This window comes from Engystomops pustulosus, chromosome 9, assembly GCF_040894005.1.
Source record: "Engystomops pustulosus chromosome 9, aEngPut4.maternal, whole genome shotgun sequence".
Classification (NCBI taxonomy): Eukaryota; Metazoa; Chordata; class Amphibia; order Anura; family Leptodactylidae; genus Engystomops; species Engystomops pustulosus.
The window spans coordinates 98,441,028-98,452,915 of record NC_092419.1 but is presented as its reverse complement, the minus strand read 5'-3'; the positions used below and the strand labels follow the sequence as shown (position 1 = coordinate 98,452,915).

The window sequence follows — 11,888 nt, the reverse complement described above, 5'->3', positions numbered from 1 at the left end:
TTTTTAGGCACACGTGGCGTTTTTAGTTTGTGCGTTTTCAGATCGTTAAAAAACGCATGCGTTTTTGTCCGTTTTTAACTTCGCAAATACAGAAAACCGGACAAAAACGCATGGGTTTTTAACAATCTGAAAACGCACTAACTAAAAACGGCCTTTTACTCCATAGATTCACTCTGCAGCCCAGAAACCATAATGATGGAAGAACAGGAGGGTGCTACACCATTATATTAGAAATGCAATTCAGTCACAGCAGGGGAAACGTCTCCTTATTGCAGATGCTTGAGAACGGGAACAAGTAACACGTGTTTTGCACGGTTTACCAGCTTGTTCAACGTGGCAAGAGTTTGGATACATTCACACATTGCGTTTGCGTTGCATTTAGAAACTCAATGCACAATGTTCGTGGTCAGGGCTCGGCTAGATCACAAATGCATTTCCATTAATATGCACGCAATCGGTAATTAGCACAACGTGTTTTGCATTGTTTACATAAAAACATACAGTGCTACTTACCAATCACGCGCATTTCAATAGGAACGTATATGCGAACGTAGAACGGAACCCTGCCCATATACATTGGCATTCACGCAACATGTAAATGCAGATTCAAGGCGTTGAAGAGAAGTTCCTCCCCGCTGCTCAATGCACAATGTGTGAATGAAGCTCATGAATAGGTATTATTACATATCACCTTCTTTATCCGAAACCTTGGCTGTCAGGTATTCCCCTACAGGTCATTAACCTATGCACACAGTAAGGTGAACCACATTTAGCACTCACAGTTCCTAATGATCCGGCACAGACTGAAAAATCACTGAATCTGTAAATTCTGTTAATTCTACAAAGTAAACAGACGTCCCGAACCTGCAATACAAGAACTCACACAACCGAAACACAGGGAAGAGGAACGCGAGAGGATGTCGCCAAGTGAGAAAATAGAAGGACTCTTTTTAATGACATAATATTCAAGGTACAACAGAAATATACAAAATAAATATAAATATACATATATATATCCGCCACTTGGCAACGCTGGTCCCACTGGGAACAACATGATGGAAACCGGTCCTTAAGAGTTGTGGTCCTTGTAGGAAAGGGTTGGTCCGTACACTAATATGTCCCAATATTTAATGTTATGCTGCTATTTAATAGCATCCCACTGGGGCCCCCTACTGATCACAAGAAAATGGGGGGGGGGGGGGGTCCCTTTCTCCATGAATAAAGTGACATGCAATCTGAGGCTCTATTTTCGGATTATGGGATGGCCGGAGAAGGCAGAGTACTACTCATTCAAGGGACTGGTCCCCCAATTGATGTGATCAGCCGGGATCATCTGCACCTTATCTCTTGCTGGATAACACCAAATCTTAGGCTATCATTTTTAAGGCATCTGGACCAATTGGGGTCCTTCTCTATCGGCTGTAATGGGGAGTGACTAACAAGTAGTGGCTGTGTGTAATACTAAATCTCTCCTGTAGAGGTCCCTGGAGTGGTAATGTTTGCTGAGGATCTCAGGAGTCATATAAAAGGAGATCCCTTTAAATGATGACCATACTCATCCAATATCAATCAGCTGAACTGTAGATACACCAGGACATGTTGGGTGGGATTACCGCTGAGACAACCATCCTATCCCACAAATGTAATCCGCACAGGTCCTATAGAAAAGAAACCAGCTTACAATACTGGGCCCTGCATCGATGGTTCTCCACTCCTGACATCCAATTGGGCAAGATGTATGTCTGCACATCCCCTTTAAGATTCTGCTCCAGGAAAAATTGGACCTCAACCAATATGGCTGACACACAAAGCTGCTCATCACATGTAGGTGTCCAGTATACTAAAGTAATAGATCCTATAGTAGGAATAAACCTATAACTAGGAAACATGGTTTATATCAACGGAGTGAATTCTCTATAAATTAACATATGTTTAACCAGGATCAGAGACAAACAGAAAAACACACAAAAAAAAAGAAGAAAAATACATATTAGGTAAGACAAGTATCCGAAACGGTTCACCAGATACTCTTACATCTCTGGGCTCCGTGCAGTAATCACAGGTACTTGATGGACGCCATCTATACATCACTCAGCAGGATAATGCCCCCTGGCACCCAGCACCCGCAGCGCCAAGGTTTCAGGTCGTGGATCCGTGTGCTCTTGTCCATATAATCATGATCATTTTCTAGACATTTAGAAGCTGGATTTTTTTTTTCTTGATCTGATTTGCCTGCAAAAGCAGAAGAAAGAAAAATCCATATACAATGAAAGTCTCCAAAAGAAAAACCACAACCCCCCCCCGACCCAAACTGGACTATACATACTACCCATACCAACCCCCAGAAGACAATTTTTGCAATGCAATATAGGGTCATATAGTAAAAGTAATGTAAAGATGAGAATATCTTGGGCATGGCACAGCAGTACTGCGGACCTAGAGCTACTGATCCACTTAGGGAAACACCAGGGGAACCGCTGAGGCTTCTGGGCCTATGGAGCGGATGGGGCACACAGTAACGTCAGCACAGGATCATGACGCAGCTCTGCAGAGATATTCAGGCAGAGCCGCATTGCATCTCCCTGTAGCACATAAGATAGAGATAAGACAGCTCACGTGTATAAGCCGGGTGCTTGACGTAGCAGCCTTTCAGATCACACACCTTCAAGGAAACCAGATCTAAAAGCCACTTAGACAAGTTGTATATGTGCAGTCTGAATGGAGGACTAGTCTGGTCTAGCTGGTTATTTTATTTATTCCAGAGTGAGGCTTTCTGCTCATGCATTTTTACATATAGATGGAGACCTCAGACGGGACATTACTGTAATCTATGGTCACAATCTGTATACATAAGGTCCTCTTCTCACTCCTCTGGTTTTCTGACAAGCTCATGTATTTTTAGCTGTGTAGTGTATTTTTAGCTATTGAAACGAGTAAAGTTTCACTTTCAATAAGAACATAAATATTCCTTTTGTAGTTATTAGAGGTCCGGTACAGCTAAAACACTCAGCACAACCCCTTACATATCAGGTTGGGACCTCCATGATCAAGTAAACAGAACCCCCAGAAATCCAGAAAATAAGATTCCTGTTCTCACTAATAAACAGGACAAACATGCATCATGCTACTCCATTCAATAGTGTCCAAAATTGGGATACCCCTGGCGCTCTTATAGGTGAATGAAAGTGCCGAGGATAGCCAGGCGCTGTGCTCAGCAATTTCCAACACTTTCATTATATTGAGAGCTGTGGCACAACCCATTAATGAGAACAGGACCCCCGTTCTCTGGACTGCTGGGGGTACCATGTAGCAGCAAAGATGGGCGTCAGCGTACCGATAGGTCACGTCTCGCTGCGGTGGTACACGATTCTCCTCCTGAGTTGCCTCCTGTTGTTCCCAGCAACTTCACATTCAACATCCATCGGTGTCACCTGAGCTTCGGGATTCGATACTTCGGCCTTCAACAGAACAAAACTAAAGTTACACAGTGTGAAAAATATTATATAAGGATGTTTTATCTAGGTCATACCCTCACATCCTGATAGATCCACCAATTGTCATAAAAGAGTAAAGGGGCCGCAGCTGATTTTCTCATTGGAACAGAGCGGGAACCAAGTTGCTCCGACCCCTATTTAAAGGGTCGCAGTGATAGATGTAACCCCAAATTGTTCACATCATACTATGCTACAAAAGTGAACATAAACACTACATCTCTATAATACACTGTCAGCATCATGACCCGTCCTGTACCTCGTTTAGTTGTGTTGGTGCGTTGGGTCCTGGAGCTGTGCCGTCTGCATTGTCCTCCGCTTGCCTTCCATGATCGCCCATGTGTAATTCTCTCTCTTCATCCTTGATCTCCACCCTTGTCACAGGCATGGGGGGCTTACTTTTTGGTGGTGGGAAAGCAGCCAGTAATCCTGGGAAGGTGAACCCCGAGAGGAACCGCTGCTTGAGAAGATTGTACGCCGGATTGTCTTTAAGTTTCTCCTCCACCATATTGTCCAAGACCGCCTTCCTCCTATTGAGCTCCGCTTCACCTCTACTATCTGAACGGGGCACAAGTTTTAAGGCTTTCTCTTCCAGGGTCGTCTTCTGCAACAGGATCCTGGAAAAAGTTTTCAGAGTGCAAGAAGATGGAGGCAAATAAGCCAGGCTGCTCTTCTGCGTTTCCCCATTGCCGTTGCCCCGCATCCAGTCTTTTATGCTGGTTTCATCTTCTAAGGACACAAGGCTCAAGTCTATTTTGTTATCATTGCAGCTTGGAGGGGATCGGACGCCGGTGGGCTGAGAAGGGGCAGGGGTGGCACTATTCGCTACATTCCCTGTACCTGTATTAGGTTTGTTGGTGGATAACACTTTTGCAATTTTGACAACAGGATACTTTTTGGGGGTGAGAGCTAACTGTGCTGCCTTACTGGGGGGAGGAAGCGTAGGGCACGGTCTAGGTATAGGGTGGTTAGCAGCCTGTACACTCTGTAGTTGTGTAGCCACACTACTACCCACAGGCAAATGGTTCACAATGCGACTAGTTGGAGTCTCAGGAACCTTGTTAGAAGATTCTGCAATTTTCGATGGGTCAACAGCTTTTACATTGGACAATCTGGAGACAGTAGGCATCCGGGTTGCAACTGGCTGGCACAGGTTAGGGAACAAAGCTTGAACTGGTATTTGGACCAATCCTTGGGGTGTAAGGATCCATGTGGTAGAGGCTGGGTTCATTACGTTCTGAAGCAGCTGTACAGGCAGTTGTTGTGATGCCACCACTTGAGGCGATACAAATACTTGTGGTGCTGCCACCACTCGAGGAGATACCACTACTTGCGGTGATGCCACCACTTGAGAGCCTGGCATGACTTGCACAGTACCAGGAGAACCAACAAATGGCAATCTATGACATGGATTTCTTGTTGCATTTTGGGTACTAGTCACAGCTTTTCCTGCATCGTTTTGCTGCCTTTTATTAGGATCACTGCTTGCTGTGGAGATCTGGTTGCTGATAATATTGTTGGTTGGTAATGCCTGGTGGGCTGGCAATGTCACAAAGGGCACAGAATTGTGTAAAGTGGTTGATGGCACCGGGGAGGGCTGCTGTCCTGCAGGGATGGAGGGCCTGTTCACCACTGTTTGAGGAGAGACTATGACACTTGTAGAAGTGGCGGCTGTGTTTTGGGGAGTACGATGGGCTATGTCTTGCTGCCTTCTCTTCTCTTTCAGCAGCTCATAGACAGTCTTTGGCTTTGGTGCGAGTGCATAGCTCCGTTCTCTGCGCCGGGAACTACCAGGCTGCGGTGAGGTTTGGACATCTGATGCGTTAATGGTGTGTGAAGCTGAAGATACAACATAGAAATAAATCAGCATAAATTTGTGAAAATGCTTATTCTGTGCCAATCATTTCTTAAAAGGGATATTCCCAACTCATATCGGCTAATAAAGCCCTGATTTTACTTTGATAAATGAGTAAAACTATAGTACAGCATTCCAGTCAGGTCATCAATTGTATTCATAGACCGAAGGCAAAACAAGGATTAGTGCATTTTGACTTAATGCATCTCTAGTATATGCCATCACTTAACAACTTTACTATTGTGGAGGTCTGACACTTAGAACTTCCACCAATCAGACGGATCCGACTGCATCCGATACTTGAATCAACGCTGAGAACAAGCTGGAAAAGCTGCCCCATATTCTGTGTAATGGCAGCACTGAGCAACTGCAGCCAAGTTCAATACCGGATTTCTTTTAAGACTTTTACTGTTCTACAGACTCCTTGTAGTTGTCTGCAGGGGAGACATCGGACAATCCGTCAGCCCCATAGAGATTAATGGAGCAGAACGGTCATGCGTGGCCGTCTGTTCCATTAGTCTGAGGAGCGGCGAGGGGTTGGTCGGACCTCTCATTTTCACGATCTGTGGGGGTCTCAGCACTGATGAGCAAGTTAGGCCCTACCCCGTGGATAGGGCCTAACTTTAGTTAGTGGGAAAACCCCTTTAATAGAAGTGTGGGGTTAGGCAGAGCACCATCTGTCCATACATAGTATCTCTACATCTTTTAAGTAACTATGAGCTTTACATTGTGACACAGGCTGAAAGCACTGATTTATAGAGATACATCTTCCCAGAGATCTCTCTTTATATCATCACATTATTATATTTTTAACATAATATTATTATTCTAAGCATCTAATACAATTAAATTAATAAAAACGTATAAGGCAAAAAATAAGGGCTCATTCTGACGGGCGTGTTTGCTGTGCACATGATGTCTGGGTTCAGTCCATATTGTATAGGTTTTTTTCACGTCCGTACGCCATCTGTTTTTTTCACATATGTAAAAAAAGAAAAAAAGGGATGGGTTTTTATTACTTCTTGCCCTGCCCAGTTGGTTGCAACATTTGAGAAAAAAAAAAGTCTGTATACGGATGTGATGCATGAGTTGTCCACTTTTTTTGCGGATCCATTGACTTCTATGGATGTACGTGGTCCGCATGTGAGACAAAATATTGCTTGCAGCAATTTTTTTCTCACGGTCTGTACATCCGTGAAAAAAAGGGCATGTGGACACATAAGACGCAATGGGTTTGTTTGCCATCTGCAAAAAAAGGATACCGTACGGACATCAAAACGTCCTTTTAAATGAGCCCTAAATTATACTATTTAGTATACTATTTAATATTTACATTACTAGGACAACCTTTACAATACTTTTAATAAACTGTCACAAAACATTAAAACTTCTCCTGGCAAAACACTGGTTGACAATTACTGATCGAATGTGTTTCAATGGAAACGCATATGCGATTCGGCTGAGCCCCGCCCCCAGATGTTTGCATTGCACATCTAAATTTCCCTATTTCTAAACACCCCATGTGACCGCACCTTAAACATTCAGATAATACTTTCAAAAGAAGAAAAAAAGTATCAGTATCAAGTATTGTGATACTTTTCTGGGTATCGTTTCCTACTCAAAATTTTGTTATAGATGCAATCCAAGCCCCTGCTGATCTTATATTGATAATCTATCCTTTGGATAGATCATTGACATCAAGAAGATGAAACATCCCTTTCACCCTTGGTTCCTGGGAAGACAAGCAGCTGTTTGGTGCTCTCCTACGGTAAATACATGAATCAGCAAATCGAAATAATTTAAAGTTAAAAAAGTACAACGTTATCCCATACATACCTAAAATGGATCTCGGAGACATCGTGACCTATGTATAAAGAGAGATAAGTATTAATTATACTGTATATGCATGAAGAAGGTAGATCCCCAATATCATGAAGATCTAAAGATTTCCATTAGACTAACCAACCATCTAATATGTATGGGGGGAGAAAGGCTGATAAGGCCAAATTCAAAAAGCTGGTTCCCTCAGATATCAGGAGAGGTAATCTACTCTAATAGTAAGTTATCACACAGTCTCTGCTGAGAGCACATGCATGCTCAGCTGCATATGTGGGTGAGTGATAAATTGTGTCTCATCTGTAAATTAGGAAAAGGCTGAAATAAGATGTTACCTCCCCCCCTTATCTGTTAAACTGCATAAAATAACATGTTCTTACAGGTGTGGACCTCCGATGTGATCCCTGTTTAAAGTTTTTCATGAATTGGGATTCTTGAGCTTTCCTCAGTTGGATCATTTGTAGACAACCCCCGGCATTGATCTGAAAAAACTAGCAGAGGGGAACAGCACTTAAGAATACAATATAGAAAAGTATTAGAATAGATCCATGACATAAATTTTACAGGGTAAAAGCTATAGTGATCCGGCATACTATATATGAAACTCTTTTTTTGGCCCATCAGTGGTCCCTCAGACCAGAGACACAGGTAATAAAGTGATGCCTCATAGACCAGGGAGGCCATTATTGGGCTGAAGAGGGTCATGCAGCCTTTGGCACTTCCATCCAAGCCATCATCAATGAAGACCTGAGCACTGTTAGGAGCCCCTGTCACCCCTGTCTTGGATCCCACTTAGGAAAATCTGTTTAAACTTAACTGATCGAAATCACATCTTACCCCAATACCATTGTCTTACCCGAATAAGCAGTGCGAACATAGGTGTGCTACTGATCGTCACAGAAGAAAGCTTCTTTTTCATCACATCCGCTGCAGACAAAAAGATTCTTATTAGCCACGACAAGTGATCAAAAAGCAACTTAAACTTGGTTATACACTTTATGATTATGCAACAGTCTCCAGATTTCAGAAAGAGAATGATTGGGCGTAATGAAATCCAACATGCCCAATCATTTCTTCCTGGAGAATATATGTTGATAGTCAGAGGAGACTTGCAGAATTCTTCTTGTTCTTGTTAATATGGAGGCATGTCCATTTCTAGCAAGGTTTTTGGTACACAGCAGGGCCATTAATCTTTGGCCCTGCATGGATTACTGATTTTTGGGAAGGTTTACAGGGGTCCCATCCCTTTTAACAGTCAGCCATGTGATAGACCGCATCCTTGTGCAACTTTTTCTGTGGCACGCTGCACTTTTTTTTAATGCACTTTATGCATTAGGACATATTCACACACTGCAGATCATACAGTAACATGATTGGCTTAGCACTGGGGGCTATTGAATTCCATTTACCATTAAGTGGCTTGTCCCAAGGTGACCTGTAGCGAGTGAATATGGGAAGAAAGATATTGCCCACCCAGGGCGTAACAGCAAGCAGCAGTTGTCTGTCCACGGGGGTTTTTCTCCTTCGGTAGCTTACATGGTCACCCGTGGGCTTTTTCAGTGCCCGTTTTGGAACCTTAAAAAATAAAGCAAAACATACAAACAGTAAGACTTTGTATTGTTAGTTAAGATTCCTTCTGCAATAGGTTCTGTGATCAACACAATCAATGTTTTAGTATGTAGAAGAGAGTTACACTTAAAGGGACAGGTCATTTATATCAACCCTGCTGGGACCGCAGATCAATCACAAGAAAGATGGTCCCGAACACATACACCGTATCGAAAGCCTAAATACATCACCGGTTTTTCTTCGCAGAATACAGTATTCCATTTCAGGATCCTGCGGGCCTCATCCTCACTGATCTCCACGATCTGGTGGCCGCTGCTCTTAGCCTGCGGAGAAAGGAACAGATCATCTGTATTATAGGCCAACATTACTGATAGTATTTCAGGGATAGAAATGCATGACAATTACTTTTTTTTTTTTTACGAATGTTTGCAAGTTTATAGGTAAAATACAGCTTTACATGTACTTATATTACTATATTACATGTACTTATATCCAGACAAAAGTCTTTCTACTTTCAGAGTCACATATTAAAATGGAAATGTTGGATAACTTTGGATCTACCCGGGACTGATATTTAGTGAGGTGCAGCACTGAAATTTTACAGCTTTCTACTTTCAGAACTGCGCAAGATCAGATATGATAATACACTTCGATATCGTTCATATGTAATTATGAACCAAATTAGCAAAACTGGCTGTATGTCTTTAACAGCTATTCCTACCAACTCTGAATACACATGCATACATATGTTGCTAATGAAAATGTTAGTAAGCCACTGCCATGTGCCTATGTCCCCTTGAATCACCCCCACCACTCACCTAAGAACTTCAGCATCTGTCAGGGGAGAGTCTGGAGACCCCTCATACAAATTAGACAATCATACCTACTGGAGAATGATTATGACGGACTTTATGTATGGCATGCTGCAATCAAAAACTCTTCTATGGATGAGCAGTGTATTAGACTGCCCCCTGCTGGCACTGAGGAGTCACTTATAATATTCTAAGCTCATTAAAGGGGTTGTGCCAAGTTTGACAGTTATGCCTTATTCGCAGAATCTGATTGGTGGGATCCAACTGCTCAACTCCCTGACGCTCATAAGAACGAATGGGGGTCCTATGTTCAGTAACTGAATGACGTGGCAGGTTGAGTGAGAGTCCCGCCACTTTATTCAATTAGTAAGAACAGGATGCCCATTTTAATGACTGGCAGGTTTCTGTTCTCGTGATCACCAGTCAGACCCCTACCGATCATACGGATACCCCAATCCTTTGGGCTAGTAAATATAAAAACAAAAATAGAAACCCAATATACCAGCACAAGATTGAATAGAAACGTACCTCTAGGAGAAAGTCCTGGGGATTTTCGGTTACAGTGTCTGTAGATGGTGGGTACGCTATACCTTTCATTATAGTGTTGAGCTGATAAGTGCCCTGTCTGCCCCGTTGATTAGTCCTTGGTACCTTCAAACTTGTTGGATTGATCTTTTGTTCCTTTGTGCAGAGCAGGTCCAGGTTCTGTTTCCTTGGAACCCATGAATCCAAAGCAGGCATAAAATCTAGAAACTTGGTGGCTGCTCTTCTCTCTTCTAAGTTACAATCATCTGCCATGTAGCTTGCGTGTTCTTCCTCCTCATCCTCGCTACCACTGCTGATAGAACTACAACTACTCATCCTCATACTGTAGTCGCTGCCGCTGCTTTCCGAGGTGCTGCTGCTACTTTCATAGCTGATATCGCTGACGTCTTCTTCTTCACTCAGTTCCTCCTCTTTTATTAATGGTCTCTTATGTGGCGTTGATTTTCGTGGCCTTTTCCGAGGCGCTGGATTTGATGCTGAATTTGGTGCTTTATTTACTCTCTGTGGTTTTTTTTTCCCCTGAAAAGACATGAAAATAATCTGTACCTGGAAAAATGGAATCTAATGTCAAGCCCTTAGAAGCACAGACACATGTTATGCAGCCAATACATGAAAAGTTTACTGATGTGTCCAGAAAATGGCCATCTTCAGAGGTGCTGGGCTTTGCACCTCGACCAATCTCATATTGATGACCCATTTAGAAGTCATTAGTATGAACAATTTAAGTGATCGGATGATTAGGGTGTCCTTGTATGGATGTACCTTGAAGTAACCAGTCATATTCTTCCATTTACTCAGACACTGGGAGCCCGTCCGGTGTTTTATCTCTTTGCCAACCTTAGTCCAATGACCTTTAAAATAATAAATTAAAGATTAAAAACCAATTATGCTTTCATTGAATGCAGATTCAAGCCTGTGATCCCGACGACTTGACTCACCTAAACCATACTTTCTGGTCAGCAGAATTAGTTTTTGTTCTTCTTCTGGGCTCCATTTGCCCTTTTTGATGTCCTTGTGAAGACCCTTGTAATACCTGAGATAATAGCAGAACTCGTTTAGTAATGTTATTGGTAACAAGCATGAAAGCAAAATAGGTAAAAACTCATTAAAAGCTGCAGAACTAGTGTGACCGGAGCTTTAGTTAATGTATATGGACCACTTTCATAGAAAGCCGCACATTACGGAGGACTCGGAAGTAATTTTGTACATTGACACTTGTCCACAAAAAAAAAAAAAAAAAAAAAAAATCATAGCGCAAAATAATTACTGACCTTTCCCGACATTGGATATCCGACCTTCCAGGTACCTCAAATCGTATTTTGTACCAGTCTTTCTCTCCATGCTTTTCCACAGCTTTTAATAACAGCTAAAGGAATTGTAAGCATAAAAACATATTAAAAAATGTTAGAAGGGAACCTGTCAGGTTTTTTGGGAGCAGTCCCTTTATACATCTGGGGTTCAGTATCCCAAACATATTTAGCTTACCCCTGCCGGGGGTTGCAGTCTAGGGAAAACTGAAAAAAGTGCTGGGGTTCTGCCAACTTTCTGGTGTATGAGACATGGAAGGTTGCCATTCCTGGCGCATCGGCCAGAAAGGAGACTTTTTGAAGGTTTTCTGTAGCTCAGCGCAAACTGGGCATGGCGGGGCACAAGGTGGAGGACCCATCGGCCCGCTGTATTCACTATCAAATTTATAAGACTCTCTTCCAGAGCCTCTTAGTAAATATAGCGTGCTTTATTATGCAAGATTTCACCTTTCATGATACATCGGGTGAAATC

The 11,888-nt window shown here is 42.6% G+C and overlaps 1 protein-coding gene across 2 annotated transcripts in view; it reads right to left on the bottom strand.

Moving 5' to 3' along the window:
- Positions 1–928: 928 nt before the first annotated feature.
- SNAPC4 (small nuclear RNA activating complex polypeptide 4) overlaps positions 929–11,888 on the bottom strand; it is a 30,441-nt gene continuing 19,481 nt past the window's right edge. For both annotated transcript variants that reach the window (XM_072124440.1, XM_072124441.1), the window contains 12 exons: positions 11,381–11,475; positions 11,048–11,142; positions 10,872–10,960; positions 10,092–10,628; positions 8,982–9,074; positions 8,592–8,757; positions 8,039–8,109; positions 7,563–7,673; positions 7,183–7,210; positions 3,751–5,330; positions 3,335–3,458; positions 929–2,232 (listed from right to left, as the gene is read on the bottom strand). In XM_072124440.1, coding sequence (XP_071980541.1) covers positions 3,342–3,458; positions 3,751–5,330; positions 7,183–7,210; positions 7,563–7,673; positions 8,039–8,109; positions 8,592–8,757; positions 8,982–9,074; positions 10,092–10,628; positions 10,872–10,960; positions 11,048–11,142; positions 11,381–11,475 — 2,982 coding nt within the window. In that variant the 3' untranslated portion in view covers positions 929–2,232; positions 3,335–3,341. The remainder of the gene's footprint in view (positions 2,233–3,334; positions 3,459–3,750; positions 5,331–7,182; positions 7,211–7,562; positions 7,674–8,038; positions 8,110–8,591; positions 8,758–8,981; positions 9,075–10,091; positions 10,629–10,871; positions 10,961–11,047; positions 11,143–11,380; positions 11,476–11,888) is intronic.